At 30.3% G+C, this 20770-nt stretch overlaps 2 protein-coding genes across 2 annotated transcripts; one reads left to right on the top strand and one right to left on the bottom strand.

The window, feature by feature from the left end:
* The first annotated feature begins 1102 nt into the window (after positions 1–1102).
* On the top strand, positions 1103–5931 carry LOC108471809 (homeobox protein knotted-1-like 1). Its single transcript, XM_017773374.2, has 5 exons — positions 1103–1828; positions 1916–2026; positions 2168–2306; positions 4552–4802; positions 5580–5931. The coding sequence occupies exons 1-5, from the start codon at positions 1571–1573 to the stop codon at positions 5781–5783; spliced, it is 963 nt and encodes a 320-aa protein (XP_017628863.1). The 5' UTR covers positions 1103–1570; the 3' UTR covers positions 5784–5931.
* A 6820-nt stretch (positions 5932–12751) lies between these two features.
* On the bottom strand, positions 12752–14118 carry LOC108472923 (nicotianamine synthase-like). Its single transcript, XM_017774489.2, has one exon. It carries the CDS (start codon positions 13981–13983, stop codon positions 13024–13026), a length of 960 nt encoding a protein of 319 aa, XP_017629978.1. The 5' UTR covers positions 13984–14118; the 3' UTR covers positions 12752–13023.
* Between the last annotated feature and the right edge of the window lie 6652 nt (positions 14119–20770).

Raw genomic sequence — 20770 nt, 5'->3', positions numbered from 1 at the left:
TGTATATTTCTTTTCCTTTCCTTTTGGTTAGTCATAACAAAAAATAAATAAATCATGTGTATGTAATAGCTCCATTCGCTACCGATGTGAAATGAAAATTTAGGCTTCCTTTGGATTGGATTTTACCCATGGTGAGATAGAATATTTGTTGAATATTCCTTTTCACTGCACTGGTTTATTGTTTGGAAGATTTGAGCTGCAGTGCAATTGAGCACTCTCACCACACTACTGCTCTCAATTTTCACTGGAGCTAAAGGTGCCAGTGAAGAAAAAACTGAGCTCAGTTTCTTTATTATCCTTTTTTTTTTTGAGTTTTATAGAAAGTAAAATATTATTAGATATTATTATATAATTTTTAGATAACAATTTAATAAATATATAAATTTATTATCATAAATATATAATTTTAATTATTATTTAATATAAAATAATTTAAATATGTTTTATTATTTATTATTAATATAATTTAAAATATTTAAATTTTATTGCATATGATTTTAATATTTTAATTATCATTTTATAAAATTTTATTTTATTTTATGTTATATTATTTAATATTAATATAAATTTAATTATTTATTTTATTATAAATATATTGTAAACTAATGTTTATAATGGTCATTTTTATTCTCATCTCACCGCTATAGTTACGTTTGAATCCAAACACATATCCACTACTATTTTAAATCTTATCGCTACAGTATCTAATCTCACCACTAAAATAACTAATCTCACCATCATTATTATTTTTAATATCACCAGAGATAAATATACCGTCCATCCAAACTAAGCCTTAATTTAAAAAAAAAAAAAATTATAATCCTATTATGGTACGTTCCAACAGGGTGGCTAACATTGTCGATGGCAACCATAAAGAAAAGAACAGAAAAAGAAGGGTACGTACAGTACAAGTATGTATGACATTAAACAGTGAATGAACAGCATAGAACAGTCGTCCACTATAGTTTCCCTAATCTATAGGGTCCTACAATATATATCCTCTGTGAGACAACCAATGAAACCTTCACAGTGCCATTGTCCACCGTGGGTTTTTTTTTATATATCTTCTCTTTTGACCACTCAATGCATTACATATTTTCATCATCCCTATCTATAACTATACCTACCTTGTTTCAATCTAATGAATGATAAATCTTCACTGTTACAAAGCGTGTGAACATCTGCAGTGAGATACCCCCTCCTTCTCTATACTATCCTCTGTGGGTGTGCAACGTGCAAAAGCAATCCACACCCAACATTCTCTCTCTCTCTCTCTTTCTCTCAGGTCTTCTTGGAAAAGAAAAGCAAAGTCTGGTCTTTTTCATGTGTTTGATCAATCAACTAAGATGTGAAAACTGAAAAACAAAACAAAAAAACCCCACTTTTCCCAAAGCTCAATATATGTCTTTGCTTCTTAGCTTTGCCTCTCTTCTTCTCTCTCAAAAGGTATTTGCTTTTGGTTTCTCTAAAGGCAGCTACAGTGTCTTCGTCTAAGCTCACCCAACAACGTAATTAGCCTTTTTTTTCCCAATATAAACAAGTTGCATGTGTGGTGTTAGTATTAGTTACCATGGAGGACATATACAGGCTTGATGATACAGTAATCGCGTGTTCAAACGATGTTGTAAGGGTTAATGACTTTGCTGCAGCCGTTACCACTGATTTTCTCAGTACACCAGTTGATGATCATCATTTACTTCAATTTGATCATCAAGAAACTGATACAGGTGTTACTGGATCATCAGCTATGTCTGATCTGATCAAGACCCAGATCGCCACTCACCCTCTTTATCCCAACCTAGTATCTGCTTACATAGAATGCCAAAAGGTTGCTTTTGTTTTTCAGCTTTTTATGGTTTTTTTTTTATGATTTATTCTCATAATAATATACATGTAGTTACATGTATGTATATAGGTTGGAGCACCGCCTGAACTGGCCTCACTGCTTGAAGAAATTGACCGAGAGAGCCATACTATAAGTGGTTGCGGTGAGATAGGAGCTGATCCAGAACTTGATGAGTTCATGGTAATTAAATAGTCTAAGATTCTTAATTTTGTCTCTTTTTTTTATCTCATAATATCTTTGTTTGGTTCTCGGGAAAAACGTTAAGGAAAAGGGACTTGTTGCATGAATCGTAACATCCATTATTATTATTTTTGCTTGAAGGAATCATATTGTGAGGTTCTTCATAGATACAAAGAGGAACTGTCCAAGCCGTTCGATGAAGCGACGACGTTCTTGACCAACATTGAATCACAGTTAAGTGATCTCTGCAAAGGAGCACTGACCATGGATTATCGCACTGGTAAAGTTTTTAACTCTGCATTTTCTCTCTAAATGATTTTTTCTTTTTCTTTTTTTCCAATGAATGTGGAAGCTAAGAAAAGCTCAGTCTCTTGTTACTGTGCATGTAAAATAAAATATATATATGCATATAATATTATTTTCTGATGATAAAGTTGAAATGTTGAAAACCCTTATAGCTAGTTCCACAGACAGTACTATCTATAATTATTTGGTGCTCCTTTTTGACTACTTACCTATTTTCTAACCATGTTTTTTTTTTTTTTTGGTTTAAATATTTTTATTTTATATGCTTTCATTAATATCATCTTTCAAGATTCAAATTTGGATCATTACTTTAAATGTGCAATGTAATTTATTATTGTACTCATCATGAGTTCTTCACTTGAGAGGACAATGTGACTTACCCTTTTGTAAACATGCTTGAGCTGTAATTTTGCTTGTGTTTCATGAATTTCTAGGGCCTGCAGGTTACACCACCACCCTGGGGAATAATATGCTTGAGATGGCTTCATTTTTGTGAATAATGAAATACATAATGAGTTGAAGTAAACTTAGATGCATAATTTCCTTCTTAATTAGAAAAAAAAAAACTTAAAAACTCTATTAATATATACATAAATATTATTATAAAAGTATTATATAAAATTGTTTAAAAACAACTAAAAATAAATTGAGGGACTAAGGATCAAACCTGAGATTAGTACCACTCTTATGGTTCATTCAAGCTTAATATATCATTTACTATCTGTGATTAACACTTCTTTTAGGGTGATATTGTGGTTTTCTTTAATGTGATATTTGACAAAATTGTATATTGTTACTAATAATATCAATTTTTAATGTTTAATTCGAGTCTAAGGATTGATTTGATGAAAACTAATTGCAAAGATGATTAATTAATTATGAATTTTCATTAAATGAATTCTAAAATCAGAATTACACAGTAAAAAATTATCAACATTATTTCCAAGTACTAAAATGTGTTTATTATATCTGTTTTTTTTATGTAATGCTTAGAATTATTCATAATATTTCTAAATCTTTAAATAAGAGGATAATGCGTTACAACGCGTTTGAATTCACATACTCTTACACTGACGACAGTGTTGATGCTAATCAAACTAAAACTCAATTGGCTACATTGTGATAATGTTAAATTATGTTTAGTTTGGGAGGACTATATTTTTAGGCTTATGTTTATTTTAGACCTTATAATAAGGTTTGAATTATTGGTTTTTATGATATCTACTTCTCTTAGGAACCTAGGTTTTGCATGAGTAAATGAGATTCATTTTTTTTTCTTTTTATAGTTTTGATTTAAACATTTTATCTGCTTATTCATGAAATATGCAATTCATCAAATTTGATATTCTTAGATTGACAATAGCTTAATTTATACAAAAGAGCATCCTATGTGTATAAAATTAGTGAAATTATTTGTCAAGCCCATTAGATTAAATTAATTTCTCTATTATTAAACGGATCAATTTAATCTATTTACTACTAAAAATTTAATTAAATTAAAATTTAACATAATTAATATTTATTGTTTAAAAATGACAAAAATAATATATCCATTTCTAATTAAATTTCAAACAAAATACTTCATTTATATAATTATAATAGTTAAAAATATGAACTTTGTTAAAGAGTACATAGCATTTTTAAAAGGGTGAAAGTAAATGGTAAACCCTCTATTATAGGAAATGTATCAAATTAGCCCTTTATTATAAAATGTATCTATTTAGTCTCTATACTATTAAAAAGAATAAAATAAGGTCAAATTTTCATAAAATTAAAATTTATTTTTAAAATTGATATTTACTATTTGGAGTGGAATTGGAAAACAAAAAATCATTTTTTAAACAATAAATGTTAATTTTATAACAATTCGGCCTTATTTGACTCTTTCAATAGTACAAGGAGTAAATTGATTTCTTTTAATAATAGAACTAATTTAAACATTTAAGGTATGTTGCTAGCATAGGAGAATGCGGGTTCAAGCGTATTGGAACGCATTATCTTATTACTTAAAAGGTTGAGAAGAGTTACGGATAATTTTAAGCATAGCGAATATAGAACACAAGATTTATAATAATCAAAATTTAACTTAATATAAAACTAATATCTCATGTTTTTCTGTATTCGTATCAATGTCAATATTAATCAGGTTAAGATTTAATCAGTTATATAGTTGAATGTTTAGCAACAAGTACGCATGTATCATATGCTTTTCTTTGTAGATGAAGGTGCTGAGTCTTCGGACGGAGAGTTAAGTGGCGGGGAGCTGGTGGAAGCTTGTGAAAGTCAAGAATGGCACGGCGGGCGTCGAAGCCAGGACATCAAAGGAATGCTGATGCGCAAATATAGTGGCTACCTCAGCAGTTTAAGAAAAGAATTCTTGAAGAAAAGAAAGAATGGCAAGCTACCAAAAGATGCGAGGCTCACACTGCTAGATTGGTGGAACAACCATTATAGGTGGCCATATCCTACGGTAATTGCTGTTTAATTACTTTTAAGTGTTTTTTCTTCAGCTTTCTTTCTAGACATGATTACATGCCACAAAGCAATAGAGATACTTGAATGAATGTTGAAATTGTCAGATATTGATTCAATTTTTTTAAAATTTATGTATTTACTATTAATAATATTAAGATTATGGTGGTTTATGACAGTTTATTCAGTGGGCAAAGAGCCATAGATGATAACGAGTGATCGTAATTTAAGTTCTTGTGAGGGCTGGGTTCGAGAGGAGGATAGGTTGAGAGTCTGAGTATAGGTTCCGTGGTCTATATGGGCCTTAAAAAGTGATGCTTTTGTTCATTTTGCAGACACCATGTGTTGTCTCGATATTAGTTCTTACTCTTTGGAACTCGGCCAATCTATTGATGTCCTGTCCCTATTGATATGACTTGTCATATTAGAATAATGGATAAATATGATGTATAGTTAGTAAACATACTATTCATGTCAAGGGTATCACCTCCATGATGTGTGCTCATGGAGCCATCAGCTCGCGAAGTTGAGGGCTCACAAGGTCTTAGCTTTATAGGTATCCTTAGCTGGCAATGTGATTCTTAGTCTTGTGTATTGACTTGTGAGGTTAGTAGGACATGTAAAAGGAATTAAGTTCTGATTCATGATTAGTGATTGTTTATTGGGTGCTTTGAACTTGTTGTCATCTAATACTTTATATTTGATTTTTTTCTCCTATTTGTGGTTGTTTGGATCTGGTCCACATTAAATATTTACCTTTTGTGAGGTACTGCAGGAGGAAGAGAAGCTGAAATTATCAGAGATGACAGGACTAGACCAGAAGCAAATCAACAACTGGTTCATCAACCAGAGGAAGCGCCACTGGAAACCGTCGGAAGATATGAAATTCGCTCTAATGGAGGATGTTGCCGGAAGTATCAGAGGAGGACCTACGTACTTTGATACCGGAGCTGGAATCGGAACTGCTGATGATATTTGATCAGAACCACTGTATGTATTCATTCTAGGCATCCTTTCCACATGTAAAATTATTTACTCTCACCATATATTGTACTCTGTAACCCATACAAATCTATGTACATGTTACTCTTGTTTTTTTGAAGTTATTAAACTATTTTTCTAGTTAAGCAGTCTGAGTTCATACTTCATTAAAATCCCACCATTGATGTAAATTTGAAACTGCTGGTTTCCTTATTGAACATACTGATGCTTTTCTTTCCTTTCATTTGTACTTCAATGTTGTATTCAAGTGTGTAGCTTTGTAATAGGAACATGTGACAGGCATCCTGGATTCTGTCAAGTCATGTCTGCTTTCACTAAAACCTCATCTTTATGGTACACTTTGCTGCTGAGCCTTATTTTTGCTTTTGCTTTTTTTCATTTAATGAAAAGGGTAAACTGTAAAAATAATTATTTTTATTTGTTTTATGTTAGTAATTTATATTTGAAATGTTACTTTTAATAATTTAATTATCGTATTATAGTATTTTAGTTACTAAGCATTAATGGTCATTAACGATATAACGGAAATTGGTGCGACACATTAAATTATCATTTCAAATGAAAATTTTAAATTATATTATATAATTGGTTATTATTTTTTTATATTTTTAAACTTTCCTTTATTTTTTCCAATTCTTTTCTCCTTCTCTCTTTTTCTTCTATTTTCTATTCCTTTTAACCTAATTTTTATATTTTTATTTGTTAAAATTAGTCTTTATATTTTTTTGAATAATTTTAATTAGGAAGATCAATCAAAGAGAGGAGAAGCATAAGAGAATGGAAAATAGAGGGAAAAAAGTTATAACAACATAAAAGAAAAATTAAATTGTTCAAAATAAAAAATATGAGGATTAATTGTATAATTTAATTTAAAATTTTTGTTTGAAATGATTATATAACGTGTCACATTAGTTTACTATTATACCGTTAACTATAATTAACGGTTCAGTGATTAAAATATAATATGAGGTAAACAAAAGTGACTATTTTGGTAATTTATCTTAATGAAAATGTATTGTTATCTTTGTCTAATTTTTTAATATTAATCTCATTATAAGTTTTTATCTTATTTGCTCTTTTGTACAATGCATAAAACTGCTTATAACTCATCTTCAATCCTTAAATAGGAAGATAATGTCCTTCAGTACACTTGAACCCACATCCTCCTGTACTGATAGCAATGTCAATGCCAATCGAACTAAAACTTAACTGTACAAATCAAAATTATAAAACTTTGGCTTTAATAGTTTTAAACTTTTTATAATATGTATTTCTAATTTTTTAAAAAGTAATAGGTCAAAGTTAAAAAAGAATTTAATTCTAAAAGTCAAAATGTGACAAATTTAGTAAAATGGAATACATCGTTTTATTTACAAAAGATTAAAATTATGAATTTGGATTATTATTTTATTTTAAATGATAAATCAGTGAAAATAGGTTGAGTTAGAATTTTGGGTTTTGGATATAAAACAATTTGTATAAGTCGATTAATGATAAATTATTTTATGGATCTTTCTTACTATATCATTTGTTATCCCTTTCCAATTATTTAATGACATTTTAGTAATTTTTTATGCCATTGATACATAATTTTAGTTTTTTTTCTTTTACCTTGAACCTTAAACCTCGGATCTTGAATTCAAAATTCTAAACCTCAAAATTAAACCCTGAACTCAAATCTTAAATCCCAAACTCTAAACTTAAACCTCAAACTCGAACCTTGAACCTATAACCCTTAAGCCCTAAATTCTAAACTCAAACATTAAACTCAAGTTTAAGGGTTAAGGGTTAAAATCCAAGATTTGAGATCTAGGGTTTAGGGTTCAAGATAAAAAATTATTAAAATTATGTATTGATTGTAGAGCCCAAATTTTGCCCGGGCCCAGCAAGCAGAGCCCAAAACACCAACCATCCAATTAGCACCCCACTAAACCGACCACTAACTCCATCACCCCACTAAATCACCCCACTAACTCCATTACCCCACTTGTCTGCAAAAAGAAAAAGACAATCAGTTGTAAAATTTGGCTATAAAAGCCATTCAAAACTATTGTAAATGGGGCGTTTTTTTTTTTTGAGAAAAAGGGAGGAGATACTAAATACGAACACAAAAACAGCGATTGAATATCGGTTTTTATTTCGAAGGATTTGCGCATCGTTTCAATTTGCTCCTCATTTAAATACTACCTTTTGTGAGTTGAAATATTTGTATTTTAAATCCCTATTCATTTGGGCGCATTTCATTCTAGTTCTTGTCTATGTTTTAGGAATTCTATTTGTCTACAAATTATCCCCTTAATTTTGTTTTTATTTCCATTGAGTTCTTTAAAATTCATGTTTTATATTCTTTATAATTCATTCATTATTTCTTTAAATTCATTTGGCATTTTTTTTATGTATACATTTTGAATTACCTTGATAAGTTACGTTGTTTTTTTTATTTTTGTTTAAGTTACAAAATTATTATTTTAAAATTTCCTTTTATATAATATTGTTTAAAATTTTGTATGATATTATATACTCTTATATATGTTACATGCATATAATTTATGAAAATTAGCTCTATTCTATATACATTATCGTTTTCATATTATTGTATGTAAATATTTTCTTTAGATTTATTATATATATTTTCTTTAAAATTTATTTATGTACAATTTGGCTTTCTTTTAAGAATCTTTTTTTATTGTATATTTTGTTTGTTTTAAATACTTTCATATATTAGTATTTCAGTATATCGTTATTTATCTTATTTTTTCATTTTTACATATATATCGCTAGTCAAATTAATTGGTTTTATTTGAAATTATGTTGTATGTTATTTATTTTGAATTTCTTCTTGCATATTATATAATTTAATAATCGTTTATATATTATTGGTTTTATGTACATATGAGGTATTTTGAATTCTAGCGTCGTTATTCCTTTGTAAATTTTTTCATATAGGTTTTAAATTGTTTTGTGTTATGTCGGTTCCAAATTTTCATATTGTTTTGTGTATTATGTGTCATTTTTGGTTTTCATATTATAGTTACATATTATTGTTTCATGCAAGTAATTATGTTTGTATTTATTGTTAATGCATCATGATTATGATTCTCATATTCTCTAAATGTCGATTGTCTTTTATTTTCGAGCAAACCGAACAAGTATATTTTGATACGGTTTTTATAATTGTTAACTTGAGCCCCCCTCAACATGAGGAAATCTTTCGTGTTTGGAAGTTTGAGAGATCGTGCCCAATCGTGCTGGGTTTCGATTTTTCATTCGACTAAAATACAGAATATCCTTTTGAAATTTCGTCTATGTTCTCTTAAATTAAAGCGAGGCAATATTTCGTATTTGGAAGTTCGATAAATCGTGCCCAATCATGCTGGGTTTCGATTTTTCATTTGACTAAAATACGAAATATCCTTTTGGAATTTCATCCATGTTTTCTTAAATTAAAATGAGATAATATTTCGCATTTGGAAGTTCGATAAATCGTGCCCAATCGTGCTGGGTTTCGATTTACCGTTTGGCCAAATAGCCAAATATCCTTTTTGAAATTTCAAATGTATGAGTTTTGGAAATTATGGGATGATCTCGTATTGAGGGTTTGAAATGTTGTATCCAATTGTGCTGAACATGATATTTTATTCCTTCTGAGAGAATCTCAACATCCAATTCAAGCTATCTAAACGCTTTTAAAGGAATTGTATTTTAAAATCTTTTCCAAACATTAGGACGTTAATTGATCAATACGGTACTGACTTTGGGCGTTGCGAGGGTGCTAATCCTTCCTCTTGCGTAACCGACTCCGGAACCCGTTTTCTAGTCTTTCATAGACCAAAAATATTGAATGAATAAACCAAAATGCTTTATTAGAATGATTGATCACAAGGTGACCCGATCGCACCTAAATAAAAAGGATTGGTGGCTACTCCATACCATGTTTTAAAGTCGATCCCCGTTTTCCAAAATAAAAATGGTTTCGACATTGATGACATAAAAAAATTGTTGAAATATTATTAAATAATTAGAAATGGATTATAAATGATATAGTAAAAAGGATGCATAAAATAATTTTTTGCCAACTAACAAGATTTGTTTAACCATATAAACAATTTGGATCAAAACAAAACAATAAAACACTTTAATATAAAATACAACTTTTGGTAGAGCTTGAAGCATCAAACTCTACTATAATTAGAAGGATTCAATATATATTAGTTTACGAAAAAAAGTGAACCTTGAAATATATACCTAGAGAGAATAACAGGATTGCAGATGCTCTAACAAAAAACGGTTCTCTTGAATGATGAAGTTTTACACATATTTGATGATCCCTTATGGAGATTAAAGAGATCCTAAAAGATGAAAAAAACTATCGGTAATTTATTTATGAACACTTCTATATAATTCTTCGTTTATTTTACCAAAAAAAAAAAGCAATTGTGGGTGTTGGGATAATTAGGCCCAGTTGGAGTTCTTGCAAGCTGCAGCAATGGGCTACAATGCTCACACCATTTATCCTTATTTACCAGCTTCATCTGATACCATTATTCATTCCTTACGTCCCAAGAATACACCGACGTAACTATTTTCCAAGTTTATCTGACATGTCTATCTCCAATAGGTGAATTTAAGTTTTAAATGTTTTTTTTTTATTTTATCATTTTGATTCGAGTTAGAATTATTTAGAGTTATGATAGATGATAGATTTTTAAGTAGTTTTAACCTTTTCGAGTTCAAATCATTTTAAATTATTTATTTGAATTATTTTAAATTTAAATTATTTGAATTCAAATGGGATGAATTCATATTATTGATTATTTATCAGATTTTAAAATTTGCTTTTTATCTTGTTAAATTAATTATTTTTCGATACAATATTAGGATTAAGGGATGGGGTAACACGATTTGAACTCATGTCAAACGGGTGTTTGATAAGAATTTTAACCACCATTTCATTTAAGTCAAGTTTTTTCAAACATTAATCTTATTATAGATTATTACCATATTTGTTCTTTTTAATATAATGTCTAAAACTACCCATAGCCTCTCTCAACCCTTAAATAAAAGATAATGCTTTTATATATATATATATATATATATATATATATATATATATCTTATAAAATAACGTTTTTTAGAAGTTTCAAATTAAAAGAAAAAGAAGAGTAGCGAAAGAAAGCAATTAACAAATTATAAGTGAAAGAAGAAGATATTATCACCATAAAAAAAGAACAAGAAAAATATATAGTCGGTATTTCTGGATCTATCATTGCTTATTTGTCCTTCTCCATTAATCATAACTTATAACTTGATGAGAAATATATTTATGTAGATATTTATATTTTTTTATGCAATACTTATTTTATTTATAAATCCCAAACTCTTAAATTTAAAAAAAATTAATTCGAGTAAGTTTAGATAGACGGTTGGATATACTATAGTATCATTACAGTATCTAATCTCTCGTCACCGCTATTTTTATATTAACTGTAGATAAACACATCACTCATTCAAACTAATCTCAAGTTAAAGTTTAATTGTCCTAAATATTTATAAATTTAAAAATATATATATAAATACATAAATAATGGAATTATATGTGATTTGAAGTTTGGAGTGATGAAATGCAAAGTGTAATGGCGGATAAGGAAAAAAGACGGCAGAATCCAACAAAAATTAAGGTCTTTTCAAACTTTCACCTTTGCTTTGTTTAACTCCTTTAACTGCACTTTCCATATAGATAAGCTTTATAATTTTGTACAAAAACGTCAAATTTATGATTCTCTAATCGACTTTTTCTTTTTTTCTTTTCTTTTACAACTCTTACTCCAAGTCAATTTTTTTTTTTTTTAGAAAAACGAATACCCGGTCAATAGGTCATAGTTATTTAAAACATTTTTTCAACTTACTCAAGTTATTTTTGTAAAAAGTGAATACTTGATCAGTTAATTATTATTACATATAATCTTTTTTTAACCCTTAAATAAGAAGATGAATATATTTTAATGCATTTGAACTAGACTTGTTTATGAATCGGGCTACTCGTCTAAAATTTGGGAGGGTTTAGGCAAAAAAATTAGGCTCGTTTAAAATATGGATCGGGCTTAGACTTGAACATTTAAGGGCTGAGTCTGGCCCGACTCCTTTTAAGTTTATAATACTTTATATTATGTTATTTTTATATATTATATAACTTAAAACACATTAAAAAATAAACTTATACTAAATATATAATACTACTCTAATGTAAGCATTAAAATAATGTTAAGATGATTATATAAAAATTTCAATAAGAAAAAATGTATAAAATTATTAAATATTAAAATAAAATAAAATAAAATAAATATAAATATTTTTAAAAATATTAAAAAATAATATGAGCGGATCTGAAATAGCCTTGGGTTAGTCTTTTACAAATATGGGTGGGTTTAAGTAAAAATTTAGGCTCAGATTTTAGGTCGGACCAGGCTTAAGACAAGCATAAAATATGTTATATAATATCATACTTAAGCCCGACCCGAACCCAACTCAATCTGATTCATAAACACCTCTAATTTAAATCTACATCATCTTGTATTGGCAACAATGTCGATGTTTACCAAGTTAAGACATAATCATTAGTGAAAAATAATAATTAATGTAAGAAATTTTAGATTTTAAAATTTTTAAAATTTTAATCGATTAACGGAATTATTTTTATAATATTAGATTTGGACTAAAGAATAATATTAATAATTGTACAAGCAAATTATATCAAATTAAAATAAGAAAATATTTATTTACTTTTTATTATTTCGGCTGGCAAAATCAATGATACAGTAAGACCTTAGGCTCTAAGGTGAGCAAAAAAACAAGTATACTTGCTTGCCTGCTTATATCCAATAATACTATGGCAAGCAAAGCAGAAAATAAGACCAATCATTGAAATATGCATCACCTTTGATATACTATTTCTGGAACTTAACTACAATTATCTTAATTAATTTATTCATACATACTGTGCAACAACATAAAACCGACCCATAAAAGTTGTTCAATGATTGAAATCGAGACTGATATTAACTAAAAATTTTAATATATCAAATCTTTCATCACTCCACCCGTCAATGAAAAGATACAAACATAAAAGATACATGTTTGTAATAAATAACGTGCTAGACAAGCAGCAAAAGCATAGCAAAGGGTCCAATATGGTGATTTTCAAAGGTACATTAAAGGCTTCACGAGAGTTGGTCCTCAATATCAAGTTCTTCCATCAGGTTCACATGGTTTAAGAGGGGATTAAACATGTCAATGTCGAAACACTTGTTGGGAAGTTTCACCGGCCCCACAGGATGCTCAGCAGAGCAGTGTTTAGGCATTGGGAATTTACGTGCAATGATCACGGAGTTAATGACTTCATCGGTAGGATGGAATATAGAGAGGACTTGGAATCCTCGTAAGTCAAAAGGATCAACAACCGGATAAAGGAAACCCCTAGCTCCATGAGCACTTCTCAACATCAAAACAGCCCCAGGGTTCATGTACTTAGCCAGATGTTCAACGACTCGGACTTTTTCGTCTTTGTCCATCCCAACAAGAGCTGCTAAGAAAACGACATCGTACTCTTTCAAACCATTCGTGACATCCATTATGTCTGTGGTATGAAAGAACATCCGTCGAGACAAATCGGGATCCGACGAGACTAATCGAAGAGCTTTCGAATTAGCCGAAGGGTCGATATCGTAGTTGTGGAACGAGGTGGTTTTAAGGTAGAAAGAAGCTAGCACGATCGAAGTGAGGGGAAGGGGACCAGAGCCAAGGAAGGCAACTTTGTTAGGCACATTTGAGCAGTGTTTGGTGAGGATATTGAATTCGAGTTGGCTGAGTTTAAGGTAGTTTGTGTAGTAAGGGAAAATATTGAGATGGTGAAGTGGGTTATCATAGGATGCTAAGATGGTGGAGAAATGGGTTTCTAATAGTCCCTCGGCTTCACCACATAGCCGAATCAATTTGGACCTCATCTGTTGAACCTTTTTGCAAAGCTTGGTGACATCGATATGGGTGGGTGGCATGCATGTGAGGACGAGTTGGGTGAAGAGCATGTTGACATCTTTGGAGGGTTTGAGACTGTCGAGGGTTGAGATTTGGTCATATAAGTCGGTGATTTTTTGTACCAAGGGATCTTTCTCGCAGACCATTGTCGACGCTACGAGGTTATGGGAAATTTAACAGAGACTTCCAAAGGGAAAATGAAGAGAAAAATGGCAAAGGAAATAAAAAACACCCAGTTGAGAGAGGCAGAGACAATTTCAAAACCACCAATGGCGTCGTTATTTATGGGCAACTTTTGGGGGACCACACCATGCCTGAGGGTGGCCTTTGTTATTTTTCTTTAGGTTAAAATACGTTGTTGGTCCTCTCTACTTTAACAAATTTTGAGATTTATTCTCTATACTTTAGAAGTTAATATTTTAATCTAACTATTTTTTAAAATTTCAAAATCCTAGCTAATTATTATCTTTGTTGGTAATTTTTATTAAAATTTTTCAACTTATTATATGTTGAGGATAAACTCGAATTAAGCAACAAACAAGAACGAATAGCGAAAATTGGACACAAATATTTAAGTGGAAAAACTCCTTTGAATAGGATAAAAAACCAAGGGCAATGAAAAACTTCACTAAACGAAAAAAACCCAAAGAGGAGTACAATACGGAGAAACAAAAACAAACCCAAACCTAAAATAGAGAGTTCTCTTAAATTCACGCAAAACTATCTCTTAATTATGTTGTTGAATCAATCTCTCTAGGGTTGCTAAAAGCCCTTTTTATAGGCTAAAATTCATGGGCTAATCTGATTAAAATATCCCCAGATTTATTAGAGTTCAATTGAGAAAAGAAAGCAAAGTTTAACTAAGAGAAAAAACCTAGTTTAGTAGGGAGACGCTTATCGACTTGTCGAGACATCGGCTCTTTCCCGTAGCGACATGGACCCTATTTCGTCCAAAATGCGAGGCATACTCCACGCTATATTTATTTTCTGTCAATCATATGACATGTCATATAAAGACAGCCAAATCAAAATTCCAAGTTAACAAAATTTGATAAGAAATATTTACTATTTTAATTATTAGACTGAGATTTTAAATTGAAAATGTAGGAAAATTAAATTTTAATTTTTAAAGTATAAAGATTAAATCTCAAATTTTGTCAAAGTACATAAATTAATAACATATTTTAACCTTTACTTTATTATCAAGTGAGAGAGGCTTACTTTAGTTTTTACCTTTTCTTACATTGTTTATGTTATAATTATATGCATAGAAAATCGGCCCTTTCAATAACAATTACCCGCTATAACAACAATTAACAACACCAATTAAGGTTTTAGTAGAGTCGATTTTTTACGTTTAATAACTCATGATAAATGAATTAATTTAATTTGATAATCCATGCTTTGATTAACCGAGATTGCTAGATTTATGAACTTTATAACTAATTATTAGAAATAATGTAAAATAAAATATGTATAAAAGCAATAATGCATGCACATGTTATATGCTTTTTAATTTTGTTGATCTATTAATTCACAATTTAATTTAACATAATTCTCAGTTTTTTATTTGATGAATTTTGAGGTATATTTTAACATATTGTTATAAGTGTATAATAATCATCTTTTTATAACACGCAAAGTCTTAATAGACAAATGAGATTATTATAGAAATTAAAGTTTATTTAAAAATTTTGAGTTAAAAAGTTTAAGTTTTTAAATTTAAGAAAAATAAAAAATAATGAGATGTTAATTTGTGATTATCATCGAATGTCTTAACTCGCTTTATATTGTTGTTGTTGCAACAGTTTAAATTCACGTTCAAATGTACCTAAACACATGGTTTTTATACTATAAAAAATAAAATTCAATTTAAGTTAGATAATCTCAATTCGGATCGATTTTCATTTTCTTAATTCTTTTCTTAGCTTTAATAAATAGTTAAGTGATTAATTAAGATTTTTTAGGGTAAATTACAAAGATAGTCACTCAATTATATTTTCTTTTCATTTTGGGCACCCAAAATAAAAAATTTGTAATTTGAGCACCTACATTACATAGTTTGGCCATTTTGGCTACTTTCGCTAAAATCACAAATGACAAGCTGATGTGGCAATTAAAAAAACGATATAATCTTAACTTTTACATATTATATCGACTTAGTCATAATTTTAAAAATTAACCCCAAAATTTACAAATATTCTCAATTTGGTCCTAATTCTAAAAAATTCAAATAAGTATATAAAAATACATAAATATTTTAAAAATATATAATAAATTTAAACTTTATATCAATAATTATATTAATCTTAAATAAATATAATTATATTAATAATAGTTTAGTACTAAAATGAAAATTTTCGAATAGTTCAGTGATCATTTTGTAACTTTTTGAAGTTAAATGACTAAAACATAAACTTATTAATAATTTAGTGACCTTTGATGTTGTATACCCTTATAATTATTTTATGTTTAATCTTTATGTAATATAAAATACATAATATATATATATATAAAACAAATGATATTATAAAAATAAATCTATTTTTTTTCAAATTCATTTTTGAATCTAAAATTTTAATCAATCCTTTCAAATATAAAATAAATTTTTAAATTTAGATGAATAATTTGTTCTTAAATATATCATTTTAATAAATAAACGTGAATACAATAATAAAACACTTTGCAGTTTAGATAAAAAATTTAATTTCAAATCTTAAAAATAATATCGTTTAAAAAATAATTATGAATTTTAAAAATATTAATCTTTACGAAATTCATAAGACCAACATGAAAAATATATGGAGATGTTTGATCCGAATATCAAGATTCTTTACGCTCTATGCTTTCACACTACGGATTCTCACGACTTTACGTTTGGGACTACAAACTCATTACATTTGCGATTTGGAGAACCAACAAATGTTAACCAAATAATAATTTCCTTTTTCTTTTCTGATCCTTTATTTGAGAGGTTGTCAGGGTTCTATATTTTATAATCACACCTATAATTAATATATTTATAGAATTGTGTTTGGAATTAAATATAAATATGATAAATTTTTTAACATTAATTTTATTATAAATTTTTATTAAATCGGGTTCTTTTTGATATAATGTTTAAAATTATCCATAGCCCTTCATCAATTCTTAAATAGGAGGATAGTGCACTCGAATCCATGAGAAATTATTTTATGGACCCTTTCCACCATATTATCCATGGTCCCTTCTTAATTATATAATGATATTTCAATGATTTTTTCTATATTATTGACACATAATTTTCGTAATGTTTTTACCCTAAACCTCGAATTCGAACCCTAAATTCCAAATTTTAAATCTCAAACTTGTTCAGGGTTCAGGGTTCAAGGTTCTAAGTTTAGGATTTGGGTTCAGTGGTTGGTGTTTAAAGTTTGAGATTTAAGATTCAAAGTTTAGGTTTGAGGTTTAGGGCTCTAAGTTTAGAGTTCAAGGTTTAGGATTTAGGATTTAAGATTCATAGTTTATGGTTCAAGGTCAAAAGACTACAAAATTTTTTTATCAATGTTAGAATTAAGTGACCCAAATTCTTATTTAAATAAAATACGATGGAAAATAAAATAAAAGTAAAATCCATATAGAACTAGACTTCTTTTATTTTATTTTAGAATAAGGTTTTAAACCTTATTAAACTCCATCTATTTTATATTGATTAGGATAAGGTGTTTCAATCCTACTAGAATATGGCTTTGCAAGCCTATAAATAGACATAGTCTATTCCTCTTGTATTTGAGTAAAAATTTTTCGACATAGTGAATTTTCTTCTCCTCTGCCCGTGGTTTTTTTTCGAAAGGGTTTCACGTAAAATTTATGTGTTCTTTATTTTTATTTATTTTATTCTATTTTATTTTTCAAAAATTGGTATCGAGTTTCGGTTATTCATCTCAATCACGGTAATGGCGTCTTTGAAGGATGAAATTCATTGTTGGATCGCAACACCGATTTGCGTTGTGGCAAATTAAGATGCAAGCGCTTCTTGCAGATGGATCTAGAGGATGCCCGCTAGGATAGATAAGATGCCTTCGACATTAACAGATGAAGAGAAGAAGCGTAAGGATCGAAGGCATTAACACAATTACATCGCATTTGTCCAACGAAATTTTGCGAGGATGTAATGAAGAGAAAACCGCCATTGCATTATGGAAGAGGCTAGAACAAATATGTATGTCGAAAACTCTAACAAGCAAGTTGCATATGAAGCGGCGTCTTTATGCTCATCGTTTGGAGGAAGGTGCGTCGTACACGAACACTTAACGGTGTTTAAAGAAATTCTCTCAAACTTGGAGGCCATGGAGGTTCAAGATGATAAGGAAGATCTAGGGTTGATTCTACTTTGTTCGTTGCCCGTCTTATTCAACCTTTAGAGACACGATTTTATATAGCAGCGAGTCTCTCACAGTTGATGAGGTTTATGATTCTTTAACCTCGTATGATAAGATGAAGCATCTTGTGGTTAAACCCAACTCTCGTGGAGAGGGTCTCATTGTTCGTGGGAGACAAGACCGGAATGTTGATGATGATCGTGGTAGAACACAGAACGGAATCCTCGTGGTAAATCTAAGGGTAGATCGAAATCTTCAAACAGAGGTAAAACTTGCAACTTCGCAAGAAGAAAGGGCACATTAAATCGAGTGCTATAAGCTACAAAATAAGATTAAAAGGAGGCTGCGAATCAAAAGGGAAAACAACCGGAAAATTCCGGTGAAGTGATGTTGTAGAAGACTACAATGATGGTGAACTTCTAGTTGCTTCATCAATGATTCTAAAAGTAAGCGAGGTGGATACTTGATTCAGTTGCACCTTCCACATGAGTCCCAATCGGGATTGGTTTACAACTTATGAAACGATGATCTGAAGGTGTTGTTTTGATGGGAAATAATGCTTCATGTAAAATCGCGGTGTTGGAACAATTAAAGTTAAGATGTTTGATGGAGTTGTCGAACACTTAGTGACGTGCGGCATGTTCGAATTGAAAAGAAATTTAATTTCGTTGAGTACTCTTGATTCAAAAGTGCAGATACACGGTGAAAGTGGGGTTTTAAAGATTTCAAAGGGTCCTTGTTGTGATGAAAGGGTAAAGAAAGATTGCCAAGTTATATGTTTCTGAGGTTCTATCATATTGGTGATGCAATTGTCGCTTCCTCTTCCTTGTCGGATGATGATATTACTAAACTTTGGCATATCGCCTAGGGCATATGAGTGAGAATGGCATGGCGAATTAAGCAAAGAGGACTTCTTAATGGGCAAGGAATTTGCAAACCGAATTTCTGTGAGCACTGTGTTTTGGGAAGCAAAGAGAGTTCGATTCACTAGAGGAATCCATAACACGAAGGAAACGTTGGAGTATATCCATTACGATCGTGGGGCCGTCCGAGTGCCTTCGAGAGGTGGAGCTAATTATATGCTAACCTTTATTGATGATTTTTCGAGAAAAGTTTGGGCATTCTTCCGAAGCGAAAAGCGATGTGTTTTCCACATTTAAGTCTTGGAAAATTATGATTGAAAAAGCAGACGGAAAAGCAGATAAAATACCTCCGTACAGACAATGGCTTAGAGTTCTGTTCTGATGAGTTTAATAGATTGTGCAAGTCAGAAGGGATCATGAGACACTTGACAGTTCGTCATACTCCACAGCAAAATGGCGTTGCAGAACGAATGAACAGAACGATCATGGAGAAGGTTCGATGTATGTTGTCAAATGCCAACTTACCGAAGTCATTTTGGGCGAAGCGACCTCATCGCATGTTTTTGATCAACCGATCTCCATCCGTTGCCATTGAGAAAAAGACTCCACAAGAGGTATGGTCTGGTAATCCTGCTAATTATTCTGATTTAAAGATTTTTGGGTGTCTTGCGTATGCTCATGTTGATAATGGAAAATTGGAACCGAGATCCATTAAATGCGTTTTTCTTGGTTATAAAGTGGTGTAAAAGGCTATAAGTTATGGTGTCCTGAAAATAGAAAAGTTGTGATTAGCGAGAGATGTTGTTTTGATGAAACGCTATGCTACCTAACTTATCTCTTAAAGACTCTTCCAATAAAGAAAACCAAAAGCGGTGGAGCATCGTTAATCTGAATCAACTCCTCAAGCGAGTACAAAATTGAGAATAGAGTTGCTTCTTCACCGCAATACTCTATCGCCAAAAACAGGACAAGAAGAGAAATTAAACCTCCAAAGAAGTATGCCGAGGTTGATCTAGTTGCTTATGCTTTAAATGTGGCTGAAGATATAGATGCGAATCAAGAGCCATTTAATTATTCGAGGCGATTAGTTGTGAAGACTCGAGAAAAGTGGATGTTTGCTATGCAAGAGGAGATGGAATCACTCCACAAAAAACGAACATGGGATCTTGTAAAACTTCCTAAAGGTAAAAAGGTCATTCGTTGTAAATGGGTGTTTAAAAGAAAGAAGGGACTCAGGAGTTGAAGAACCCAGATATAAAGCAAGGCTTGTTGCAAAGGGTTACTGATCAAATTCGAGTGGACTTCATGATGTGTTCTCTCCGGTTGTTAAGCATAGTTCGATTCGAGCTTTGTTTGGTATTGTTGCCATGCATGATTTGGAGCTTGAGCAGTTAGATGTAAAACCGCATTTTGCATGGAGAACTTGAGGAAGATATTTACATGCAACAACCAGAGGGTTTTATAGTCTCGAAAAAGAGGACTATGTTTGCTTCTTTGAAAAAGTCCCTTTACGGTTTGAAACAGATCACCAAGACAAGTGGTACAAGAGGTTTGATTCCTTTATGACTTCTCATGATTTCAAAAGAAGTAGTTTTGACAGTTGTGTCTACTTTAAGAAAAACAGTGATGGTTCTTTTGTGTATCTACTTCTTTATGTTGATGACATGTTGATAGCAGGAAAAGATAAAAGAGAGATAAGAAAGGTTAAA

Source organism: Gossypium arboreum, chromosome 11 (assembly GCF_025698485.1).
Source record: "Gossypium arboreum isolate Shixiya-1 chromosome 11, ASM2569848v2, whole genome shotgun sequence".
Taxonomy (NCBI): domain Eukaryota; kingdom Viridiplantae; phylum Streptophyta; class Magnoliopsida; order Malvales; family Malvaceae; genus Gossypium; species Gossypium arboreum.
Note: the sequence above shows the minus strand (reverse complement) of the source record. Positions and strands in the feature narration are given on the sequence as shown.

Excerpts from the sequence above, each read along its gene's own strand:
- LOC108471809 (XM_017773374.2), top strand. The coding sequence starts at position 1,571 with ATGGAGGACATATACAGGCTTGATGATACAGTAATCGCGTGTTCAAAC. Across the intron at positions 2,307-4,551 it reads GACCATGGATTATCGCACTG|ATGAAGGTGCTGAGTCTTCG; the intron begins GTAAAGTTTTTA and ends TTTTCTTTGTAG. Across the intron at positions 4,803-5,579 it reads ATAGGTGGCCATATCCTACG|GAGGAAGAGAAGCTGAAATT; the intron begins GTAATTGCTGTT and ends GAGGTACTGCAG.
- LOC108472923 (XM_017774489.2), bottom strand. The coding sequence starts at position 13,983 with ATGGTCTGCGAGAAAGATCCCTTGGTACAAAAAATCACCGACTTATAT.